At 39.2% G+C, this 27,387-nt stretch overlaps 1 protein-coding gene across 1 annotated transcript in view; it reads left to right on the top strand.

Moving 5' to 3' along the window:
• HECW1 (HECT, C2 and WW domain containing E3 ubiquitin protein ligase 1) overlaps positions 1-27,387 on the top strand; it is a 344,889-nt gene that overhangs the window by 42,007 nt on the left and 275,495 nt on the right. The window contains exon 2 of the mRNA XM_081288274.1: positions 10,415-10,472. Coding sequence (XP_081144400.1) covers positions 10,446-10,472 — 27 coding nt within the window. The 5' untranslated portion in view covers positions 10,415-10,445. The remainder of the gene's footprint in view (positions 1-10,414; positions 10,473-27,387) is intronic.

The raw sequence follows: 27,387 nt of genomic DNA, 5'->3' as shown, positions 1-27,387 counted from the left end.
AATAAGAAATGACAAAATCATAGAATTTGGAGGGAAATGGATGGCATTAGAGCAGATTATGCTAAGTGAAGCTAGCCAATCCTTAAAAAACAAATGTCAAATGTCTTCTTTGATATAAGGGGAGTAACCAAGGACAGGGTAGAGACGAAGAGCTGGAGAAGAAGAATAACATTAAACAGGGATGATAGGCGGGAGGGAAAGTGAGAGTTAAGGGAAATTGCATGGAACTGGAAGGTGAGCCTCAGGGTTATACACAATTACATATAAGAGGAAAGGAGGAGTAGGAGAAAAATTATATAAGTGGAAGAAACGATTTATAGTAGAGGGGATGGAGAGAGAGTAGGGGAGGGGAGGGGAGGGGAGGGGTGAGGGGACAGTGGAGAATGGGATAGACAGCAGAATACATCAGTCACTAGAAAAGCAATTTGTAAATCAATGGAAATGTAACTGATGTGACACAGCAATCTGTATACGGGGTAAAAATGGGAGTTCATGGGCTGGGGATGTGGCTCAAGCCGTAGCGCGCTTGCCTGGCATGCGTGCGGCCTGGGTTCGATCCTCAGCACCACATACCAACAAAGATGTTGTGTCCGCCGAGAACTAAAATAAATAAATAAATTCTCTCTCTCTCTCTCTCTCTCTCTCCCTTTCCTCTCTCTAAAAAAAAAAAAAAAAAAAAAAAAAAAAATGGGAGTTCATAACCCACTTGAATCAATCTGTGAAATATGGTATAATAAGAACTATGTAATGTTTTGAACAACCAACAATAAAATAATTAAAAAAAAAAATATCCAAACAATCTCAATGGCTTCCACAACAAAAGTCTCTTTCTTACATCACATCACATTTAGGTTGAGGGTCTGCTGCTGCTCTCCTGCTCTTCATGGCTCAAATGTGGTGCATGTACATATCTCCAGCTGATAACAAGGCCCAGTCTAGAACTAGCACACACTTAAGCAAAAGGGATGGTGAAAATTTATAACACGTCTTAAAACTTTTTGCTCAGAAGTGAACATCACATTTAATTGACTAAAGCATGTAATATTACACAGCAGAATGTAAAGTCTGTGAGGTAGAGCTATATTCTCTCTCTACAAGCAGAAGGGAGCCACAAGGCAATGGGCACAAATGTGTGGCCTCTTAAGGAGCAAAGTGGCATGCTGGACAGGGCATCACAGTGTGCTTCGTAATAGTGAATGGCACAGCATCACAGCAAACTTACCTTTTATTAAGTTTTTACATCTACTTTTATTTATTTGTTCTAACAGAACACATGAGGTTTCTGGATCAGAGAAAGATTAATTACTGCAACAATCTTATCATCATTTCCTCATGCCCAATTCCCCACGGGGTGAAGTGAAGAGAGCCAGATGTTCCCTGTGGTTTGTGCTACAGGAAAGAAACCCTGAAATTATGACTCTCAGAGCTCATATAGGAGCTGCTGGCACATCTGGCCCACCTCCCCTCTGGGATGCAAAATAATCTTCTCTGAGAAGAGGGAAAAAAAAACCCTAAAAGCATTCATCCCTGTGGTGGGCAAACATCTCCAAAGAAGATAAGACTGTATATCCTTCCAGAAGTCTCTATCTTTAGGGTGGCTATCAATCATTCTTTAACCAGGGTACCTTTGTTCAGAAATCCCTTGTGCCAAGAAACATGAACTGTTCATGGAGCAGCACTTCCTGACATTTGTGCTTTCTAGTGTTATGATTGTTGTGGAGTTTTAGAGACCTATGTTTTCAGTTATGGAAATGAGTGACCCCTGGCTCACAGTTCTTGGAAGGTTTGTATTCTTCTTTGGTTGGTATATTGAGACTAGATCCAAAACCTAACACTTGTTTCCCTCTCCCCAGCTGGTTGACATTATTTCCAAGAACCACCATTGTTGTGTTGAATATTACATCTGAAACTGTTTCCATGTACCTTCCATGTGGAAACAATAGAGTTACTAAAGAAACCACAATTTGGATATTACAAATTTTCTTGCCTCATAAGCAAGCCCTCAATAATTTATTATTGAGTAACACAATTTATTTAGTCCCCAGGACTTTTTAGACTTTGTGATGGAAATTTCAGATAAAAGTTGACCACACACAATCACATGCATCTGGGTTGGAGCATACCTGCAGATTTTAATATCTTCAATAGATTCATTGTTCAAAGAAGATTTACTATTGTTTGTTTTTCAGTGTCTTTGGATCTTTTCCTCCTGACTGTAGAATCTTAAAATACTATGCAATGGAAAGTGTGTCATTGGAAAAGATGGTTGTGAGAACCAGTCATGAGACTGGCCAATTAGTAGTAATAGATTTTACTGGATTCCTTTCCCTCCCCACAAAACAACTTCCATGAAACTAATGTTATGGAAACTTTTTATATGATGCAAAATTATACTGTTCTGGAATCTACAAATAGGGATTGGCATATTTGACTCCAGAAGTGATTTCCAGGATAAAAGTATGATTGTGTCCCTGAAGATCCAATAGGACTTCTGCCTGCTTGCACATTTCACTTGCCCTTGATAAATCCAGGTCTTCACCAACCAGCCTCCAACCTTCCATTTGCTCCCCTCTTCCTGTTTTCATTGGGCTCTCCAAGTCCCAAAAGTGCAACAGAGCTGGAAGTTAGGTATAGAGATAAGATGGGCATAATAGAAACTGTGATGCTCACAATAGAGCAAAGCAAATTCAAAGAGAGATGTGGAAACAGATTATAATTTCTGGCATGGGAAAGATAAACTATTTCATACCATCCAGAAATAAGCAGGTAGTCACCTGAGCAGAGCATCGAAGGAGCAGTTTCTCCTCAGTCTGTAGGAGTTGTACAGACATAAAGAATCATCGAACAAGCAAATGTTAGCCAGAGGCTTTACCAATCACGTGCAATACAGCCCTGCCAGTGGCATCGCTCTTCTAGCTGCATTTCTGGCCAAATTCTCATGCCCACATTACTCCCACTCTGTCCACACCACCTTTGTGTCTGACCTGGATTCTTGCAAAATCCCACAACTTCCTTCCTTGCCTTCCCTTTGGTGTGTTCTCAAACCAGCATCCAGATCACGCCTCTGCCTGCTCAGAGCTCTCTGTTGACTTCATACCTGGCTACGTGTGAACACTAGAGTCTTCCCAACAAACTGGCTCCCCATTTCAGCTCCAACTTTGTTTCTGGCTGTTCTTTCCACATCCTCTTCACTCTGGCCATTCTGGCCTCTTCACAGGAAGTCCAGGTGCTCTCTCACCCCAGACCTTTGTGCTTGCTCTTCCTGTTCCCAGAATGCTCTTTCCTTGAACATTCGTGTCCACCTCCTTTTCTTCATTCAGGTCTTCACTCAGTCTCCTTATCTTTGATGCTCTTCCTGAAGACTCTGGGGAAATTTTCATCTCCTATCCACACCTGAACATTCATTTCTCATTTGTGGCTTCTTCTTAAACTTTTCCACTCTCTGACATGTGCACTTACTTATTAATTGTGTTTGCCATTGCTCCCTTCTCTCAAAGATGAGCTGAGCTCTGCAGCCAGGGAAGGTAGTTTGTGTTCTTCACTAACATGTTGCCTCATCCATGTGCCTGGAATGGGCCTGGTCCTCAAAAAACACTTGTTGAATGTACAAATGAAATAAAAGCCCCTTCCATGTGAAGCCCTAGAATGAAATGCATGCCCCCACTCACTTTATGACGGCCTAGCCCCTGTGATATTGTTGACTGGAATTAGGTGATACCCGATAAATTGGGCCAATCCCCTGCCTGATCAATGGTCCAGAACCAAGTTTTGGCTACACTACAGATACTTCTCACTTCAGGATTACATCCCAAATAAACCCATCCTAAGCTGAAAATATGTTTAGGTAGAAAAATGCATTAGATACACCTGACCTACCAAACATTACAACTTAGCCGCACAGTGCACGGTAGGGTGTTGGTTGTCCACCCTTGTGATTGAGTGGCTGACTGGGAGCCGTGGCTCACTGCCTACCATCACCACAGTATCAGACTGTCCACTTCTAGCACAGAAAAAGATCAAAGTTGAAAATTTAAAGTAGAGTTTCTACTGAATATTTACTTTCACACTATCTTGAAGCTGAAAATTGTTAGTCAAATCATTTTATGTCAGGATGTCTGTAGGTCCTTCCAGGCCTGGCCACAGCACATCTGCCATGAGAAGCCTTGGGCTATCCAGGGCCAGAAGAGTCCTCACCTGAAACTGGCAAAGCCACTTGCAAGAAAATTCAGAATTTTACCCCTGGGGACCCTGTAGGAATAGGTGGGATCATCCCCTGGGCTCATTACCTGGGGTGCATTTTCCAGAGCCCTCCCTAACTCAGAGGTATGGTTCCAGGTAAAGGTAATATGGCTCCCCCTAGAGAGGGTGCAGGTAAGACTCTGCCTCTGTGTCTGAACCCCAATCCAGGAACCATGTTTAAGGACAATATCAGGGGATAAATATGAGACTGATAAAAAAGATTCTGGAATATAGGAGAAGGGAAAAGGGGATTATTATTTTTTTAAATACAGAATAAGAAAGGCATTGTTTGACCCAAGCCCATGATAATTTCAGAAAACATTTTAAATTCTGTGGAAAGAAAAAGAAAATACGGGCTACATGTTTTTCACATCAGCTGTACAATACCTCAATTTTCCCATCTCTAAGGTGTAGACAGAAATAGTAACGGCCTTGTGAGATTGTAACGGGTTAGCATATGTAAAGCATTTGGAATGTGCCAGCATGCGGGAGACTCCGTAAATAATGGATATTAGTTTTCACCACTGTGTTTCCACTGCCTAAAGTGATGCCAGGCATGTGGGAGATTGTCAATAAACATTAGATGACTCTGAACCTACTTTGCTAAATAATAACCTCTTGCTTCCCTAAGACTACAAGCAAACTCCATCCCTCAAAGATAACTGGTGACAGGTTTTGGAAGTAGAGGGGCAGAAGTGCAGTTCATCAGTCATCCCCCACCACCACCACTTGAAGTATGAAAGGCCACTGGATAGGACCTTCTTGTTATCATACCCCTGATGGGAAAGGTAAATGAGATTCTGAAACCAGTAGAAACAAGCCCCCATTCGCTGAGGGCACAGTTAAGCCCATATGTTTTGCATAATTCTGCCTCATCGTATTGCTTATTGTACAAGGAAAATGTTTTGATAGTCTGTCACAGAAATCTGTTTTTTAATGAAAACACCCTGGGATCAGCTATTATTCTTAGAAGACAGCTTTGTTGTGGAGTTATTCAAGTATGGAGCTCTATTATGAGTGTTTCCCCATCACAGATGTATTTTGGATGGAACATGAAGGTTACAGAAAAAAGTAAACAGCACTGGGCTGAGAGGCAATAAATCACAGCCTTGGGAGGCATGGAAGTAGTACACAGGGGTTCTTACTCCTGGCTGCAACACCGGCCCCAGGATGAGGGCCGCCAGGGAGCTGCCTGACCAAGGCCTCTCCACCTTGGCTCAGTGTCACTCTTCATTCTGGCTTTGGTCCTCTGCTGCTCAGAATTGGAGTCTGAGGATTAAGATGCTGGGGAGGAGGAGGCTGCAGACACAGGTGGTCATATTTATGTTGTCTGATCATGGAGCTGGAACTGTCCCTCAAAGAACAAACTGGGCACCTTCAGACTTCGTCTTTCTTAGAGCCAGGATAGGTCCAGCAAGTTGAGAAAAAATATCAAATGGGAAGTTTAGGGAGCTTGGAAGCTTAAAGTCAAGCCATCTTTGTTTTCTATCTGTGTGTCATTGTTTAGTCATAGACATGCTGAAGAAATAGATAAATAAATGAAAATTTTAAATATACAAATAAAATAAATATGTTTTAAAAGAATAGCCCATAGCTATGCCTCTAAGTCAATTCCCTTTAAATAAAGCCTGGCTAATTTGCCCAAGCATTTTTTTTTCTTCAAATTTAAGTTAGATAATGTACAGAATTGAAGGGGTCTGAGAATTTGGGAGGCATTATAAGTCATTATTGACAGAAAAAGATTCTATCCCAATAGCATCCTATTGGACTATGAAGAGACTATCAAAAAAAATGAACTCAATGCCAATAATACCATAAAGTTATATTATACTAAATTTGACATCTTTGAAAAATTCAGATGGAATCAAGACGACGAGGGATTGAGAGAAAATAGATGGAGACAAAATCAAACCAGTCCTATCCCAAGGAATGCCGGTGGGTTCCCAGTCACAAAGTTGAAAACAGAAAAACAAGAACTTCCGCTGAGAAACCAGATTAGGTTTTTTCAACATGCTGTCTATACTGGCTGTCACATTATGAATACTAGCTGTGACACCAATACCTGGGAGAAGATCTATCGAAAGAGATTTACACATGTAAAGAGTTCTTGGAATACTTTTATGAAATTAGAAAATGTAATTTTCCCACCTCTGAGATGAAAAATTTAATCCCTATTCAAAACACATTCAACTTAGCTTAATTTGTCCTTCCAAGGAGATCTCATGCAGTACATTTGGAATGACCCACATGTGGGAATGAACATTCAGGTTATTCCTTCTTTCATGTACCGGGTCGGTCAGTCCATCAGCAAATATTTATCAGAGAGAGACCACCAGGCCAGGGTCTTTCATCATAAAAAAAAGGAAGTTACTATGATTCAGAAAAAGTTTCTTTAATATATTCCCTATCCATGAGTGATATTGATTTCTTCCTCAAAAGTCATCCACTTATCAGATGGAAGGTTGAACAAAAGGCAAGGGAATCTAATCAGTAAAATATATGTGTTGCATGATAAGTCACCATGTGGTCTGAAGGCTAATTTATGCTTTTTAAATAAATAAATAAATATATATATATATATATATATATATATATATATATATATATATTAATTGCAGTTGGACACAATGCCTTTATTTTATTTATTTTTAAGTGGTTCTGAGGATCAAACCCAGCACCCTGCACATGCTAGACAAGCACTCTATCACTGATCCACAACTCTAGCCCCTAATTTATGCTTTTTATTATTTGTTTTCTAACTTTAGTTCATTTGGGTATGTTCAGATCAATATGGCCCAGAGGAATATCTGCTTTATTCAATTTTTAAAAATCACACCTCTGCTCAGGTGACCTGGCAATGGTGGCAGAGCACCAGGCCACAGAGATGGTATTGCCACCTGTCAACACTGATCACTAATGATTGAAAAGATGCCAGGAATTCCCAGGACTGAAACAGGGATGCAGCAGCCAGGACCTACAAAGGAGCATCTTTGTGAAGGACTGAATCTTGAGAGGCTGCCCCTACTCTCCTGTCACTGCGCTGCAAGGATATTTAAAGCCATCCATTCCACTTGACTTTCCTGCTGCTCTGTGCAGTGGCTCCGAAAGTGTTTCCCCAAGGGTCAGAGCTACTTAGTCTAGAAGAGAAACCAAATATAGTTGCATATAAATCACATATGAGTTCAAAAGAGCTGTCTACTCTTAATTTATTTACAAAGTAAAGCTTTGTTGATCCCTAACATTGTCACTTGTCATTTCTTGGGGTTTCTGAATCTTTGCTCTCAATCACTGCAATCAGGCTGGCTCCCAACGTGGCAGAAATGAAGAGCTTCCCAAATTTGTGAAGCCAAAGGTGGGCTGAAGGCTGGGAGCAGAAGCACTCACCTGATCCCCATCTTAATCCCCATCTGATTTTTTTTTTTTAAAGAGAGAGAGAGAGAGAGAGAGAGAGAGAGAGAGAGAGAGAGAGAATTTTAATATTTCATTTTAGCTATTTTTGGTTTTCGGCGGACACAACATCTTTGTTTGTATGTGGTGCTGAGGATGGAACTCTGGGCCGCATGCATGCCAGGCGAGCGCGCTACCGCTTGAGCCACATCCCCAGCCCCTGATTCTTAATTTACTTGGGCTGTAGTTTATTCCTGCTAAAAGAAGGTCCCACCTGGGTCCTGCTTGGTGGGGTGGGGTGAGATTTCAGGATCTAGAGCTGGATTTTTTTTAAATTACTGTTTACTTTCTCCATTGTACCCTTATTTTTCTTTTCCAGAGTTGGGTTTTACAGCTAAACAATTATAAACTGTGTTAAAAAAAAAAAAAAAAGCAAACTGTAAAGCAAAATACAGCAGTATGCCCAGTATTAAGTGCTGAATAGATAAGATATAATTTGAATGGTCCTTTTTTTTTTTTCTACTTCTTCCACTACTTTCCTAGTGTGGGGGTGTGTGTTGTTGGGGTGGGAGGTGGATAACTAAGCTCAGGACAAATGCACAAAAGGCTTCTTTTATATATTCTAAAATCTGGACTATGACTTCCTCAAGGTTAGATGGGTCATTTATTGTTCATCACATTCTCATGGACATAGTGAGCATGCCCTTGTATCAGGCTCTATGCTAAGTACTGAGGACAATAGCCCCAGACCCAGAGAATTCTGACTCTACTTTGTGAGACAGACATTAAACAAATTGTTATATAAATAGTTCATTAAAATTAGTTTTAAAACTGTCAGAGTAACTCTAGGCTACTCTTCCGGGTTCTCTGTCATGGGATGGAGGCCCCAGCTGAGGCTGAGGACTAAAGATTATGGCAGAGGGAGGAGCTGCTGTCAGGTGGAGAGAGAAGCTAGTGCCTCTGGACACTGTAAGATTCCCAGCAAAGACGTCATGATTAGGAAGGAGAGAAGCCACCGTGAGCCTGGAGAGGAGATCCATTTTGCATTTTGTATAAAATGGTCTCAATTCTGCATTTGGAACTTCAGCATAAAGGAAGTAAGAAGCCATTAGCAAGGAAGTGCCACAACCAGGTTTTTTTTTAATAAAATATTTTTTCCATTGTAGAAAATGTATTTGGGGCAAAAATGGAGATGGAGGAACCAGTTAGAAATTATTGGAATTAAGTAGGAGACAGAGGCTTGGATCATGGTGGAGAAGGCAGAAATGGTCAGAAGCAGATGAATTCTAGGATGATTGAGAGGTAGTGGCAGGTGAACTCAGTGTTTGGTTGGACAGAAACGATGGTCTGGCGGGGAAAGAGGAGTTGAAGTGGCTTTCCTTGCTCCTGACAGGGAATTCTGAGTGGGCAGAGGAACCGTTACTACATCTTTAGGAGGAATGGATCTGGTGTGAGTATAAAGAACCTGAATTAGTTTGGGGTGGGTGTGAGATGTCTAGTCAGCGGGTGTTGGGTTTGGACTTCAGCTGAGCACCCTGAGCTGCCACAGATATTTGGGAGTTACCAGTGTCCAGATAGTAATGGAGGCCATTGCCGGAATATGGGTCTCTAGTGTGAATATTTGAAGATCTGGAGGCCTCCAACCTGGGAAAGGTGAGTGAAAAGGAGAGCAGGCCTGAGACCACCTAAGAAGCAGTTGCCATGACTGGGCAAGATGGTAGAGGAAGGAAGGTTGTATAGTGTTCATTACTACCAAGATATCTGTAGAGCCCAGCATAGCATTGAGCGCAAAACAGAGCTTTTACATAGGCACTGAATTCTCTCTCTCTCTCTTTCCGCTTCTCAAGTCTGCTCAGATCAGGAGTTGAGAACATAATCTGTGCACCCAGAATGCAAGCTTGCTACTTGTTTCTTACACAAACTCATTTGTCAGCAAGGCTTCAGGTTTCACGGGGGTTTTAGAATGCTGACATCATATACTGCTTTTTCTGGAATAAGACCATATTGACTACTTTCATGGCAACTTTGTCTTCAGAAGAAGATGAAGTTATGACATGAGAATAAAGACTTATGACCCAAAATGATACATAGATGAAAAAGACCCTCATAGATATCATCAGCCATATTCCTGTGCCTGCCTGGCATCTCTCTGTTCAAGTCTCTCATGCTAATTTTTGGCATGGTTGCTAAAGTGCCTATGGTGTGATCATGATGCCAAGCTGATGGACTTTGGGGATAGTAGGAGCTCTACTGGACAATTCATGTGAGGAGATGGTACTCCCTCTTGAATCTTTCATGTCTGAGTAAGTGCCTGCATGAATGAAGCTGTTGAGATAGGGTTAGTGATCTTTTGGCAGTTTAATTTGAGATTTGGTTCCTTTGTGATAAGGGGGCCTCATGAGTGAACCTATCTGACGATGCTTTTATGTAGGCTCTGCAGAGGGTGTGGAATAGAATAGAACTTCCCTTCCTCCAAAGCCCCCCATACACACTCAATCCTTGTTCATTGAAAAGGAAAACAAACATTTTCTATGCCCATGATTCTTACTCCTAAAGTTAAAATTTAAAACCCAAAGCAAATTATTTATGGCATAGAACAATACTGTTTGCTATATTTTGTCAAAATGAGTATGATTCTTGGGTGACTTTTTCCTTTTATATTCCTGTGTTGCCCAAGCCAAGTTGTCTTGGTGGGGGTGGGGGGAGTAATGTTCTTTATGCGGGTAATGTCACTGATGTTCTTTGCTTGGGATACATGCTAAGTTAACCTCGTTGGACTCTTCCCCAGGAATTGATGCGCGTACACGTGGTGGGTCATTATGCTGCTGCACCTGTGTAGTGTGAAGGTCAGTGTGCTTTTCTGATTATAAGAAACCATCCATGTCATTCCATTATAAACCCACTCCACTCATAATGGAATGTGCCTCAGAACAGAGCCTATTGGGGTTGCCCAATCCAGAATTGCCTCAAGTGCAACCCAGACATTTGAAATCCATAACCCACCCCTCCTGCCACCTGCATCCCCCCAGATTTCAACTGTGCTATATTCTGAGATATGATGTTCTTTGCATGTCAAGTCCCTCCTGTGTGATGTGAACGTACCATTGTCACGAGTGAATTTGTACCTAAAAATAATGCTTTATGATGACCCTTCCAAAATTACAGCTGAGAGCTCCACTGGGGTATGGGTTAGGGTTACCTTACAGTTAATATGGACACACAGAAATGCACCTCCAGAAAAAAGCTGCAATTTATCCTTCTAATTCAGAGTCAGTTACTTCAGGAGGTTGCTGGACCAGTAGAATGGGCCTGTTGCCTCCTTTTTTTCTGGGTGTCTTTTCCTGAAAAATGCTTTCCTCCAGCTCCCCTCAAACTGTCCACCAAGTCCTCTCCTTCCTGTGTCTCAGTCTTACCTGTGGTGACAGCCCTGGTTTACAAGAGTCACAGCTCACATTTACCCAGAGCTGTGCATCACAGTTTGCGCTGCATGCTGTCCCTGCAAGCTGCTCTCCTGAGAGGTAGGTATGATGATTTTTCCCATTTGATGTTTGAGGGAGTGGGCTGCCGAGGCTGGAGTTGCTGCTCCAAAGTTTCCGAATTGGTAAGTGAAGAGCAGGGATTCAACTGTGACCCGTGGGTCTGAACTGGAATCCTCATCCACTGAGCCCTTGTACTGCTCTGGTAGTATTGCCTCAGTCAATCTTTAAGTGAGGCTTTATTTTAAAAAATAAATAAAAGCCCATGTTTTCCAGGCGTGGTGGAAATAGCCTCTAATCCCAGCAGCTCTGGAGGCTGAGACAAGAGGATCATGAGTTCAAAGCTAGCCTCAGCAAAAGCAAGGCACTAAGCAACTCAGTGAGACCCTGTCTCTAAATAAAATACAAAAGGGGGTGGGACAGGGGATGTGGCTCAGTGGTCAAGTGCCCCCAAGTTCAATCCCTGGTACCCACTCCCAACAAAAAAGTCCACATTTGCATAGCACTTTGCAAATTTACTAAACATATCCACATACATATTTAACTAATCCTTGAAACAACACCCCAAGGGGGGAAAAAAAAAAACAGGAAGCCCAGTGATGTTTAGCAGGGTCTTTTTTATTTTTTTTTACCTTTTTCTTTGGGATCGCTGTGACGGCTCCTCTGACCTTAAGGGTCTAGCAGGGTCTTGATACTGGGCAGCTCAGGCCACACTCACACAGTCCACTTCTCTTCTGCCACAGGGAACAGTTGTCAACTAACACAGAGGGCAACTTTTTTCATCAGTAAGTTCTGACTAATGCACCTAGAGAGTGAGCATTGCATACGTCAGGTTCAAGAAGCATTAAATTAGTACCTAGACCTGTACTGCCAAATGTCCAGGGATAGGCTTAGCACAGTAACTTTAAATCCCTCTTAACCCCATTTGCTGTGCTCTTAGGAGCCACCTCCTCTGTGGCATTGTCACATGTCAGAGCTCAGCAGAGAATCTATTTTGATCAGCTCATTCAGCTCCTGCTTCCCCATCTTCCCATTTGATTTTCCTAAAAGTCTCCCCCAGTGCATAGCACTTTAATCTCTTCACATTCCTCCATGGAGTTCTACATTTTTTTCCTTTGGCTGTAAAGATCCAGCAAGAAATATTCATTTTGAATACCAAGTAGCTGCTTGAGAGTACCCCCCTTTTTACTTTCCAGGACTACTGTCTTAGGGAAGTTAGGGCTTCTCAGCCCTAGAGAATCTCACCATGTGCTTCTTCATGTGTAAATTTTGCCTTGAAATAAAACTCTTGGAACCCAACAGCAAACTATTTGTACATAAAGGTTAACACAGGCAATTTTATTCAGCTCTCCAGAAAACAAAAATGATTGACATTGATGTGAGCTCTCACCAAGGAACATGAGATAGAAGAACAATCTCAACTGATGCCCCCAAACTAAGTCCTTGTGAGGACTTAATCTGTGAAACATGAACATAACCACAGCCCCCTAGAAACCTGAAAGATTAGGATATAGCCACCTAAATTCTAGTAGGGAAGTCAACACCCAACTCCTTGCCCCAAGCCCCACATGATAATAGAAACCTATGGCCCCATAATTTTTGTGTTTTAGCTTATATCATGAAAACTGACAATGAGCCCAGGTTTTCCTACACCTTCCTAATATTTTCTAAGAAAATTCATCACACTCCATTGGTTTGCAACATTACTACTGTTCTGATAAAAATACCTGGAAAAGATCTAGGGGTCATTCAATTGGTTGTTTAATGTATGCACACTTTTCAACCTCTGGAATGATCCTCAGCAGGATGGATGCTCATCTCTGAAAGATGTCTGAACAAGGAATAATTTCATGCTACCACCATTGGCTCTCAACCAGAGGTGCATGAGAAATAGAGCTTTGCATGTGGAGCCTGGGCATTCACACATTTAAAAGTCTCTAGGGTGATTCTCAAATGAATTCAGTTGAAAACTACTGCCGAAAAGTGATGGGTATGAAGCCTCTATGTGTCTGTGAATAAGGGAATGAAGAAGAAATTTGTGCTGTAGATTTTTTATGCTACAAAGAAAAGGATTTCACTGCTCGAAGATGGTTTTCTGAAGCATGTCAAAGGCCCTTTTCAGGAAAACAAAACAAAGTATTGGGCTCATGCATCACAATGACTAGGATCTCTGTGTTGGGTCCTCTGGGAAATAGATGCTGGTTTTGCAAGAGAAAAGTAATTCTGTGAAAGAGAAGGTGGGGAGGGAGGTTTGTGTACAGGGCTGCAGCCCCATGGGACCTCAGGAGCAAAGGCTGACTGCCCAGAAACACTGAGGTGGACCTGAAGGAATTGGCAGCTCTCAGCTGACAGCCCCCTAGGAGCTGGGCAATAAATAAGTCTTTTCCTAAAGGAGGTCTGAGCATCTCATCTCCATGTCTTCCCTACTCTCCAAAGACGAGAAAAATTTGGATAGAATTTCAGAATTTGGATAGAACAGCTGGAGTAGGAAGGTTAACACCAAGATTAGAATTTATTGCCTAAGTAGAGGGATGAAGTGATAGGAATGGAAACGATAGGGAGAAAAAATGACTCATTTCTTTCTATATTAGGGCATATGCTAGGTTGGAAAAAAAAAAAGGGGGCATTAAGATTTGAGGGACGGGGCTGGAGTTGTAGCTTAATGATAGAGCTCTTGCCTAGCGAGCGTGAGGCACTGGGTTCAAGCCTCAGCACCACATAAAAATAAATAAAATAAAGGTATTATGTCCACCTACAACTAAAAATATGTTTTTTAAAAAAATTTGAGAGATGGTAAAAACTTCTCATGTACAAAGTGACATCCAGAGATATTATGCATCATTTAAGATCACTCAGAGGTGGTGTGAGGTTCAGGTAGAGCCCCAGGCTCCCACCACTTGACATTTGCTATGGTTACATGCTCCCTCTCCTGACGTGGGATGTTCCTTGCCAATTCATTCTCCTTGAACCCAAACCACACAATACAGGAAGTCTATGGCTGTATGATGTTTGTGTTCTTTTAAAAATCTTCCTAACAGAAAAGGATCCCATGATTTCCTCCATCTTATCCCACCCTACCAAGACCTCCATCTAGAAGGTATTAGTAGGCAGAAGTATGGATCCTTGGGCATCTGGAGGCCACAGCCACCTCCCTAAACATCTACTGTAACTTTGTCTTGCTTTTAAACTATAAAGTCATCCAAGCATAAATTGACTAAATTATCAGAAACCCTTAGTCTAATCCCACAATTTGTCATCCTGGACATCAATAGAAACTCAGCACCTTATTAGTTCTCCATACTTACTGATCTGGGACATGGTTGGAAAAGCTGACTTCTCTCCCTACCTCCTCCTGCCATTTCCCTCCTCCTCCTCATAGTATTAAAGTTCCAGGCTCTGGACCACTGTATTGCAATAACTACTGAAGATAGGGATAAATGTCCCAGCATGGGAAGCCACAACTCTAGACCCCACTAAGATAGGGATCACCATGCCCTCCCCTCTACTCTTCTCCATTCCCTGCCTAGAGCTCAGCTTTCCCAGACTAGGGGAAATAAATAGTGTGGTCCAGCACTGCTGTGGGTGAGCTGAGTCATGCCCTTGGCAGGGTCAAGGAGCCACCCAAGGAGACGAGGAACCTTAGGTGAGTTTCTTTTGGGGGCTGCTTGCCCTCTGCCCAGTGCTGTCCCCCCACACACACACTCTTTACCTCCCCAGAACTCAGATCATCTGGGGATCCTCTGCTTGATTTTCGGGGATAATTCTGCCACCAATATTTTCCCATCAGGAAGCAGCAATCTCAGCACAGAAATAAAACTGTCCTGCTGACTTGCTCACAGCCTGTCCCAGTAACAGTTCCAGAGCGTCATCCTGACGCAGCACCCCTGGAGGACCATGCCATGCAGGCTGCCAGCCTTTCTGTTAACCAGGCCCAGCAGGACCAGAGCTGCGAGCACAAATCAAGGCCATGGCCATTGAACAACTTCTGAACCAGCTCTTTAAGAAGGTGCTCTTGTTTTGAATATATAATCTGTCCTGTTCTTTCAAAGTAAGTGCTTTTATAAAGGGCCTGGACTGTCCTTTTAAACATACATACTTTTTCTCACTTAAAGGGAAATGTATTTCTGTGTAGAAACAGAGAAAGGTAGAGGAGGAGACTTTTGTGTGGAATTCAAGGCTTGCTTTAAACTGGGGCATGCACGTTGCATAGCTATTTTCTTCAGGCAGCATGTGGCAGAAAACATGTGTGTGTAGCTAAGTGTTTTAAGCTTTGTTTATTTTAAGTACTGTAGACCGAGTGATTTTGTTCGAGCAAAGGAGTCTCAGCTTTATATGCAGTCACAGATGCCTCTTTTCTTGTATTGCTGGATTTAGAGCTCACATTTTTCTTTTTCAGCAAGAACTAAAAGTTTTCCTGAATTTGGGGTTGTTTTTCTTTCTTTCTTTCTTTTTTCCCTTCTGTTTTTTCGTTTTGTTTTTGTTTTTCTCCTCATGCCCATTTGCATTGTGCAGAATTCTTAGAGAACACAGCATTGCTAGTGTTCTGCTGCAGTCTCAGTATAGCACTGGATGTCAGCAGATAAAGTCCCGAGTCTGTTTGCTCAGCTCTGCTTTCTTAATGCAGGTTCTTGCTTTACACGATTTCAAGCAGTACGCCAATATTTTCATGATCACAGCTGAATATATATATCATGGATGGATATGTATATATTTTTCTTTTCCTCTTGCAGAATTTTTTAAAATACAAAGTCTTTAAAGTACAAAGTGAAGTAGATTTGGAAGTATTTTATTCTCCTTAAAAATTTTGAGTGGAGACTGTCCTGGGACTCTGGCCCAAAGCTGCTTCTTGAACTACTAAGAATTAGAAGTCTGACCCCACAATCAGGGCCCTGTGACACTGCTCAGCCTGGTTTGCATATTTAGATGCAGGCACGGACTAATTTATTACCAACTCAGCAAATATTTATTGAGTACTTATTATGTGCCAAGCATGGTTGAAATGTTGGGGGCACAGCTTAGAACAAACGTGGTCTCTGTTTTCAGGGAGATTTCCTGCTAGTTGGGGGGAAGAGTGTCAGAGATGAAAAACAGTGTAGAATGACTTTACAAACTGGGAAATACTAAGAAGAAAGAGAAAGCATGGTTAAAAGCAAGTGGAGACAAGAGAATGCAGGGATAGCCTGTATTCACCTGCTCTGCCTTGTAACCCCATCTCTGTAAACATGCATAAAAGCAAAGCTCAGAGGTCACCAACTCCGTGTTCCCTATAGAGGGAATTTTATTTGATTCCCAGTGGGATTTTTTTTTCAGATTTGATTTTGTTAATGACTTTACTGAAAAAAAAAACAGACAATTATATGTAAAAATTCAGACTATTTTTCTTGGGAAAAAAAATCAAAAGCTCTTGCAACCCTAGGCTACATTCTGCTTGGCCACAGTTGGTGGGAGCTGAGTGAGGAGGGCCCTATTAGGTCAGAGGGACATATAATCTTTAAGTTGTCATAGTTCCTGCTTGAGGCACCTCCTGCTGGCCTCTAAGGGAACCCTTGTTTCAGCTTATTTTGATTCCATCTCCACAATCATTCATTTCATCTCCCAGGATAGTGATAATTCCAGTGCAGGGGGCCCTTCCTTATTAGAGAGGGCCTATAGATATTTATTCCTCTGGCTTCAATCATCTTATGGAGGTTTGACTTTCCTTGAACAGCAAGGACCTGTGAAGGTGCCAAGTAATCACAGGCCAGGCTAAATTACAGAAGCCATCTGGTCTAAAATGAGCACTGTCCTTTTCCAGTCCCATAGTGCTTTCACATCCCATAGTGAGACCTGTGACTCAATGTGGATCCACAAAATCTAGTTTATTTTCACTCATCACAGTCACAGGTCTGAAGAGCAAAGATGCTCTTGGAGATATAGGTTATTATGCTCCTGTCAAATTGAAACTCAAACCAATTCTCTGATCATTTCATAGTTTCTTCCTCATACAATTTCACCTACAAAATCCTTCTCAGACACTCCCTTCCCTAATCAGAATTAATCAAAGAAGAGGTTGTTTTGCTCCAACTACTGTTTATTTAAATTATATATGGATTTTCAGGGTAAAGGCCATTACCTAACAGGTAGGGGTTTGACCACAGCAATCACCTGCCCAGTGTCATCTGAGCTAGACTGATGCTCCATGGGGTATATTCCCTGTGGATTCTTGCCTCACTCCACAAGAATGCCAGCATCTAGCACCATCCTCCTCCTGTCCCAACTGTGTCAAACAATATTGACATAGGATTCATTCCTGAATATTTCCAAAGGTACATCACTGTCTTAATCATATCTTTACTAATCTTCTAATCCATGCTTAAGTGTACTTTTTGCTTAAACTAATCACCCTTCTCTACTCAATAATAGACAAGAGATTCTTAGCTGTGTAATACCTTTTCTTTGTTGCATGTTTTTATTGCAGAAGTACATTTGAGTATCCTCCACAGTTTTTAAATCTGTATCCCTGCTAGTGGGAGGCCTTTGAAACCTCATTCCCCAGGGTTGGGCATATTCTTCTGAAGGTAGATTTTTTTTTTTAATAGTGGATCATGGTCTGTGTAGTTACCTATACTCAATATTGACAGCTTAGCATCACGTAGGATCTTGGAAATGTAGACTCTCCCGCCCATTCCAGAAGTGTTAAATCAGTGTCAGCATTTAAATAAGATTTCCAGGAAATGCATGTGGACATTGAAGTTGGAAAAGCGTTGTCTTATACCACTGCCCAGTCTGTGAACCGGCTTTCAGGACTGCCTTTGGGTCTACCCCCTTGCACAGATCTCACAGCTTCTCAAGTAAAACTTCCTTCACCAATGTGTGGGTGTCCTTTGATCATTGGTAATGAGTTCCCATAGTCAAAATATACCCACGCATTTTGTAATCTTTATCTTTAGTGGTTAGATTGTTCAGCTATAGGTAAGTGCTATTGTGTCATTAGCAGTTGGCCAGGGTATAAAATATCTTTGGCAGCAAAGTTATTCAACATAAACATCTCAGTGGTCATTGGAGGGGAAAAACAATCTCACAGTGTAGTTTAACAGTAGATGTAGGATGTGGAAAAACCAATTAAAGTCAATAAAAGATAGTTATTGTTAAATTAAATAGACTGTGAATCACCAGTCAGATGAGACAGAGAGTGGTTAAGAATTGGCACAGAAGTCCAACAGCCAACCTGGGGTAGAGTTCAGCTTTGCTTCTAACTGTGTGACCTTTGGGAAATTAACGATCTCAGTCTTTCACAATGCTACCTGCCTAGAAAAATTATCTACAGATCTTGGAAATCAATTTTTAGCTGCTGGAATTTATGGATGGAAACCCTGGTTCAGCAACTTTCTGTTGAGGCATTTACATTATGTATATATATATAATGTAATACATATGTAGTACATATAATACATATATTATATGTATAAATTCCAGCAGCTAAAAATTAGTAAATATATATATAAAATATATAATGTAAATGCCTCAACAGAAAGTTACTGAACCAGGGTTTCCATCCATAAATTCCAGCAGCTAAAAATTAGTTTCCAAGATCTGTAGATGATTTTTCTAGGCAGGTAGCATTGTGAAAGACTGAGTTCATTAATTTCCCAAGGGTTAAAGTTATATATATATATATATATATATATATATATATATACATATATATATATATATAGTAAAATATATATAATATAATTATGTATATATGTGTATATATATATATAATTTTGAAACACAGCTAAGTTTGGGAACCACTGACAATTTCATGAAGCTCTTAATTCCCCTTTTCTTGGATGAGGATGTTAATGGTACAGCCTCTTGAGTTTTTAAATTAAATGATGGCATGCAGGGGAAGATCCTGCCTCATGCCTGACACAACATTGCTGTATCATTATTGATGGCGATGATGATGTAGATGCTGATGACGACAGTGGAGGTGATGATGATGGTGGAGGTGATGATTTATGTTCCATTTATACACCAACTGGACAAGCTCAAATCTAAAAAAGGATTTTTTTTTCTGAAATCTGAGCCTTACTTTATATATGAGTGTGCTTGGAAGCCCACCAACATAGATTGTCAGAATAAATCAGATTATTTTATTTTGGCTGCCAATAGCTCTGTACCAGGCATGAATCTGCCTTTTTAATAATTCTGTCTTATATTTGTTCAGTGCTTTCTATTTTTAAGTGCTTTAGTAAACGTCATCCACCTTCATAAAAAAATAATAAAATAAACATCATCTGCCTTGACATTCCCTCCAATCTTAAGAAATACTCAGAGCTGTCCCATGAACTTAACTTCATTTTTTTTTGAGAGAGAGAGAGAGAGAGAATATTTTAATATTTATTTTTTAGTTTTCGGCGGACACAACATCTTTATTTGTATGTGGTGCTGAGGATCAAACCCGGGCTGCACGCATGCCAGGCGAGCACACTACCTCTTGAGCCACATCCCCAGCCCCAACTTAACTTCATTTTATAGATGAGGAAAGAGACTTGTAGATGTGAGGTGCTTCTGTAAGCATGTCACACTTAAAGAAGTGAAGTGCTTGGTTAAAGCTGTCCACTGAATAACCTGGATTTGGGTTCAGATCTTTGGACTCTGATCTGGGCTGCCTACTGCTCATTCTACCAAAAGCTCATATTAAGAGGAATTTTCCAGGTAGATATCCTTGATTTACTGCTATTGAATCTCCCCAGATTAGATTAACAATGGTCTGAGAAACAACTTTGTTCCCTGAGTCTGGCTCCAATTTAGTCTTACCTCTTCTCAAATCTGAGGAAAGCAAACACAGAAGATCCTTTATTAATGGAGAATCAATGACCATTGAGGGCAAAATAACAAAGGTCTTCTTAAGTAAAAAAAATGAAAAGAAAAGAAAAGAAAAAGAAAAATAAGCATAATTTAAGTAATTGTTAGAATAAAATATGACATGGTCCACAAACCTTGTATAGTGGAACTTGCATCTGCAATTTTTCACAAATTCCCTTAGGTAATTAGTTTTATGGACTATTGCCAGGTGGCATGTTTCCACTTTCCCAACCCTCCTGGAAATATCTGACATAAGAGACAAACACTCTTATGGAAAGTAATTCCAAAGGGTTTAGCAGAATGTACTAGAAAGTATACATAACCAACATTAAGTCAATATATAATTTATTGACACCATACTCACAGAAATATCAACAAAACCCTTCTTACCTCCCTACCACTATTTTTCTTCAACAGAGGAGCCACTCTCTAGCTCCCCTGGAATATGATATATGAAAGAATGTGAGGAACCAAGAGTTTCCTCTCAGTTCTACCTCAGTTGAATTATCATCTCTTCTCTCCTCATTTCCAGCACTGATCTTATTGACTAAAGAGATGACCACTCTCTACTTTTTTGAAAATCATGGAACTTTTTGTAACTCTTATCTATATAAACTTGTCTCCATAGGAAACTCACTGAGACACCTTTGGTGTCACTGGAAGAAGAGGTGTTTAATTACTTTCTCTAGAGGCCGCCATCTTGGCTCATTCCTCCTTATCATGTTTTCTATTGTTGACAAACAATCACTTGGTCATTCCTCACTGGGATGCACAATAGCCTCTCTAAACACTCAGTTCAGTAACTCACTTTTCATTTCTTTGTTGCATTGAAGTATGAACAAGTACAATTACAAGTTTAGAAGAGGAAACATAACGTCCTGATTCATCAAAACAATAAATTAAAAACTAAAACCCCTTCTTTCTATTATTTAGGACTGAGGGCATCTAAAACTCAACAGATGTACCAAATGTGATCCAAGGAATTAAACTGTATATGTTGATTCCTCATCTGGAATCCTACTTCCAAGCAAATAAATTTTGAGATAAAAACAAATGTGGAGTCAAGTAATGTTTTCAGTTATTACATTACCTTATTTTGATAATTTTAGTTACCATTGCATAAAGCTAGATTTATTCAACAAATATGTATTATTCCATATATATGACTCACTCATAAATATTTGTGGAGTGGATACTCACATTGTGTGAGTGTAGGGATAACTTGATAAGCCAAGTTAGCCTGTCTGTCCAGGATACCAGTCTAGTGAAGGAGAAGAGTCACTCAAACTATAGCCAGAGAAGCACATGTGTAACTCGGAAACTGAAATGCAAGTTTTATTTTTAGGTAAGAAAGAAGGATTTATTTTCCCTATTATAAAAGTGATGTCATCTGAGAAAATATGACCTTATTATTTAATATAAGAATGTATAGAGGATTAAACAAACTAATGTTTGCCATTTCTAAAACTGTCTGTCCTGTTCATTATTTTGCCATAATCTCCTTCAATTAGATAGGTAAATTTTGACTTTTTTTCCTATGGCCAATTGCTCTTCAAATGATAGATAGCAAATTCCATAGTAGGCACTCCTAAATATTTTGGATGTCTTCAAGGAAAAGAATAAAGACTGCTATTTGCTTTATCATTCTTCCTTGAATAGTAAATGTAAAAAGTTACAATGTGAGTCAGAAATTTGGAATAAGAAATCTTATTGGGCAATCTGAAAAGGAAGAATTATAATTCAAGCCATGTAAAAACAGAAATAAAGACTAATGCCAAAGTAATTTCTCCTGATTAGTAATATCATGTTGAAATACTAGAATAATTAATAAGTAGTACATTAGCCTAGTGCACACCAAGGGAGTAATCAGTTAAGTAAAAGCTACTTCAATTTTCAAAATGTTTTCAACATTTCTTAGAACAGAAACTTCCATGCCAGTGGCTTCCCTTTCCCAAGTCCAACCTCCACTAAAAAATAAAAGAAAAATGTATATAAATCATGTAATGATAATCATTTATTTTATTCAATTTATACTAATTAAGGCTTAATTTCAACATAAGGCCTAAACATTTTAGAATAATTAATACAAAAATCAGTAAACAAAGAGAAGAATTTCTGTTCTTGTCCCATTCTAGAATGAACAATTAGTGTTACAATGATTATCATTAGACAGTCACTCATCATTTTCACCATTAATTCATTCTTGGAGGCTTACCCCATCACCATATTAAGGGCTGTGAGGCCACCCACATGAACAAGGAAAACACAGAGATTCACACAAATTCAGCATAGGTGTTAATATTCCAAGTTGAGATACTGAAAATTGTTCAGAAAAAGTTCTGTGGTCAAGTCAGTTTAAAAAACACTAGGCTGAACAAACCTGATCTCATTTCAATTTTTTTCAGTGAAGGACCCCTTTGAGTGTTTAATATGTAGCAAGAGGGAGATTTTAGTTAATTGCAGCATTTTCTGGGAATCACCAACTTAAGCAGTAGAACTGGATTTTTCCTTTAAGGTCAGAAGGATGATAATCAGAAAAACAATTAGGATCCATAGCAAGAGATGTAAAATTCAGATCAGATTCTGACACTGATGGTGAAGTTGTAGCAAATCAGTAGTTGAGAGGAGGTGGGCAATTCAGATGAGCCAGTCTTCTAGACCAAGACAACTTGATTGGAATTGACTTTATTGGCATTATTAATTGTGATGATATTAATTATTAGTAATAAAATCACTGTGTTAAGGGTCAATAAGTACCAGGAATTTTAGCACAATGGATAAAGACCATAGGCTCTCACTTTAGATTTTTTTTAGATTTATGTACATATTTTACAAATGCTGACTTATAAAACCTGAGGCAAGTTACTTTTACCTCCTTAAACCTCAATTCATTCATATGGGAATATAAGTAATAACAATGGTAGCAATGGTATTCACAGGCAAGAATATTCTGAGAATTAGATGGGATAACATGGGTGAAGCACTTATTACATTCCTGGCACATAGCACATTTTCATTAAGTGCTCATCAATTATTAAGTATTCATTAATACTCCTCATCTTATGAAGCAGATATTGTCTTCTCTGTTTTATAGATAACAAAACCAAAACTCATTTAATAAGATGCCAGGGTCACACACATAAAGAGTAGTGGAGATAGAATTCAAACCCAGATTTGTTTAACTCCAAAACCCATGTTCTGTTTCCAAAGTACCACAATAAGGAAATTCAAGGATATATAGATACCAGATAATGAGATGAATTATATACTGCATTTACAGGTAGATCTTAATCAGAAATATATCAAAAGTGAACTTATCTAGAGTAGTTGAATGGGTGCTTATACAATGGAGAAAGACTTGGGCTCTTTTTGATGTATTGGCACAGGAAAGCTAGAAACATTCCACTTGATCTAACAGGAGTTAAGTAACATTGAAAATGGCACATTTACTTGTTAATCTTTGTGTATTCAGAGTTATTGAAGACTTTAGCATAAGTGATTAGCAGAAATGGATATTGTTTTTTTTTTGTGTTGGAGTTAGCAGAAGCAATTTATGTGAGCTTGATAATGGTTAAATTGCTGAAAGTAAAGAATGACTTCTGTAGGGTGAAAGCTAAGATAAGACTTCCCTACATCTGTCAATGGGAGGTGCAGTCCAGATAAAGACCAACTCAGCTCTTAGTGAAAAATGAATGATCACTTCTTCACTTTAGCCTCCAGATATAAAAAAAGTCAGCACTCCACGGGAGTGGGGACAATATATTTTAGTTCTGCATTATCCTTCTGTAAACAATGTCTAATGTAAGCTTTTTAAAATTGTAAAGTGTTCAAGGAAGCAAGAAAATTGGAAAAGTCAATAAAAAATACTATCAATACAGGCAGCCCCCCCAAAATGAACCAGATATTGGAACTAGCAAAGAATATTAAAACATCTATTAGAAACATGTTCAAGGTCTTTCAAAAAAAGATAACCAGAATGAATAAATAGATGAAGAATCTCAGCAGAGAAATTGAAACTATAAAAAGAAACAAATAGAAAGTCTAGTATAAAAATAAAGGATGTGGAATAAGGAATTGGATGAACTTAACAGCAGGACCGAATCTGAAAGAAAGGTTCACTGAACTTGAAGATTAGTTAATAAAAATTGCTCTAACTAAAGCACAGAGAAAAATATTGGAAAAAACCTTACAGACTATAAGTGACATGTCAAGTGGTCTAAAATGTGAGTTATTATAATCCCAGAATAAGAAGAGACAGAAGGTACCAAAAATATATCTGAAAAAATAATAGCCAATTTTAAAGATATGATTGGAAAACATTAATCACTAGATCCATGAATCTCAGTGAGTTTCAAATAGGATAAATACAAATAAATTCATACCTAGGTACATCACAAACAAACTTCTGAAAAGCCAAAAATAAAATATTATAAAAGCAGCCACAGAAAATAAAAGGACACATCACACATTGGGTGTGTTAGTCGGCTTTTTGTAACTGTAAGCAAAATAACTTATAAGAACAACTTAGAGTAGTGTTTTATGAAATAAATATAAGTCAAATCTAGAAAGAAAGAAAGAAAGAAAGAAAGAAAGAAAGAAAGAAAGAAAGAAAGAAAGAAAGAAAGAAAGAAAGAAAGAGAATGATTTAGAGAAGGAAAAGTTTATTTGGGGCTTATAATTTCAGAGGCTTAGTCCATGGTCAGCCAACTCCTTTGCTCTAGGCCTGAGTAAGGCAGATCATCGTGGCGGAAGAGTGTGGTGGAAGAAACCTTAGCTCATGGCAATCAGGGAGCAAGGAGGGAGGAGCACCTCCCCTCACACAGTTACCACCCAGTAGTCCATTCAAATTGTTAATAAATCAAATAGTTTAATTCACTGATGAGGTTACAGCTTTCGTAATTCAATCTTTTCATCTCTGAACAGTACTACATTTCCTAACACATGAGCTCTTTGAGGGACAATTTTTAGCTCCAAACAATAACACAGGGGAACAAAGGCAAAAAAAAAAAAAAAAAAAAGCCAGCCTTTTATCAGAATAATTAAAGTTGAAAGGCAATGAAAAGACATATTATGAAATAATATACCACGCTCTGAAGTCATGTAATAGTGAGTATGGCCCAGTCAAGGAAAGCCTCTATAAGAAAGTACCAGGTGAGCTAAGATCTGAAGGGATAGATGTTAAGAAGGTACTTTGGAAGATGTTCCATGAATGTGCAAAGCTCTTGTGGTAAAAGAAAACATGTTATAATGGAAAAATTGAAAGGCACCAATGTTGATAAAAGACAGGTATCAAGAAAATCATAGGAGCCAGTCTAGTATCGCAAGTCACAATGTGTTTTTTGTTGTTGTTGTTGTTTTTATTCTAAGAATAATGGGATTTTTGAGAATTTTAAGCTGAAGAAATTAAACAGAGTTGTGTGTTTATTGTCATTTATTTTTATTTTATTTATTTATTTTTCACATTTTTTATTGGTTCATTACAGTTGTACATTATTGTGGAATTTGTTAATACACAAGATTTATATTTTTAAAAACTCTTAAAATACTAATTATAGCAAAGAGAGATCAGAGTAGCTGAAGAGAGACAAGGAGGCTATAGGTTTGTTTCAGGTGAGAAATGATGGTGACTTGGACTACAATGGTATCAGTGAAGATGGAAAGACATGGACAGATTTGCTATTGATCTAGCAGATACAAGTGATAAGGGGGCTTAATTTTTGATTGGCTATGGGAAATGAGAGTGACAAATATTAAGAATGACTTTCAGATTTTCATTTATCTGGGTGGTTGAAAGGTGCCATTTAATGGTGAAGGGAACTTAACAAGCACTTGTATCTAACCTATTATTTGCCAAATACTATTCTAAGAAAAATTATAAGCCCCTTTAACAAAAGTGAGAAACTGGTACTGTTTTTATTCCAATTTTTACAGACAAGGAAATTGAGAAGTGAAGTAATTTACCCAAAGTCATAATCAGGAAATGTTGAGATAGGACTGGAAACCAGGCAGGCTGGTTCTAGGAGCTACACTGAGTTGCCTATGAAGAAGTGTAGTGACAATGAGTTGCAGGAGACTAAGGTATTCAAGTGGCTATAGGTACTTGGAGTAAGAAGGGATGTAGACGATGTAGATGTAAATAAAATTGCCTTTTTTTTCCTTTAAAAAGAGCCTAAGATCTAGAGTACTAGCTCTGTTGCTATGCTCTGCAAAGCATCCCAATATATTCTTTGGATGAGGAAGAACTTTTTCCATAAGGAGCATTACTTGAATGACTTTTTGTTATCAGATTTGTTCTCTTCCACATGCCTTTCCCAAGCTGTTTACTGTTCTCTGTGGTTGTTGGAAGTTCTGCAACAAAATTTAAACTCTTGAAATTTAATGCATTTGACCTGGAGTAACTTGGCTGTCCCTGGAAGGAATTTAGGACCAGGCAGATCTAGACTCCTGAAATGTGACAGGGATTCCACTGGAATTTTTACATGGCACCTTCTGTTGAACATCAGGAATAGTTACATCAGCAGGAAGATGAACCAGAAAATGTTTTGTTCTGGACCAGTGATATATTTCTTAGCAAGTGGCTATTGACAGAATTAACATTCATATTTTAAGGGTTGCTTGAATTTTAGTTATACCCTTGCAACAGCAAGAGACCCTCACTAGAGAATGCATTTGTATAACAAATGAGTAACTGGCAGATTTTTATTTTCCTTGTCTGGCCAAATTAGTTCTGAGAAAATTGCAAACCCCAGAAACAGGTAAATACAAGAGAATCAGAAAGAAAACAAAAGCTAGCATTCATTGAATAATATCTATATGCAGACATTTTATATATTTTATCTGAGTTCACATGCACAGTGACTTGGAAAGTTTTGATGATATCATTATTTTGCATATGAAGAAAGTAAGGCTGGGGGGTGGTATTTCCCAGGACCCTTTAACTATTGAGATGAAGGCAAGATTCAGACCTCGTTCTCTTGATTCCAAAAATTATGTTCCTTCTCCTATATTATAATGTCTTCAGATCAATCTGTGGTTACTTACTTAGCAGTAATCTTACAAGAACTAAACTATAGAATTAGTTTTACCCTCTAAAGAGTCCTCAAAGCAGGAATGAGGTTGACATGCATTCTTAGGGAGAAACAAACTATTACAAATGATAGACAATTCAGTTCAAAATGCCATTTCTTCCTTTGTGAACAACTACTGAACAACTACTATAAATAGAACAGAAATACTATATAAAGAAATGATACCAGCCCTGGACCATTATCCTTGTTCATTCATATTCCCACCTTCCCACTTCCCAGTCCCCAGCCACACAATCACTTTCAGACTCATGTGCCTTATACAACACATATGTGGTTCAATGTAAGGGGAAGTCACCTCCACTCATTCATGAATAGTTACATTAAGCTTGTTGAAAGAGCAGGTTACATATCTGTATGTAAAA

This window comes from Spermophilus citellus (assembly GCF_964194105.1).
Source record: "Spermophilus citellus genome assembly, chromosome: 3".
In the NCBI taxonomy this organism is placed as follows: Eukaryota; Metazoa; Chordata; class Mammalia; order Rodentia; family Sciuridae; genus Spermophilus; species Spermophilus citellus.
Note: the sequence above shows the minus strand (reverse complement) of the source record. Positions and strands in the feature narration are given on the sequence as shown.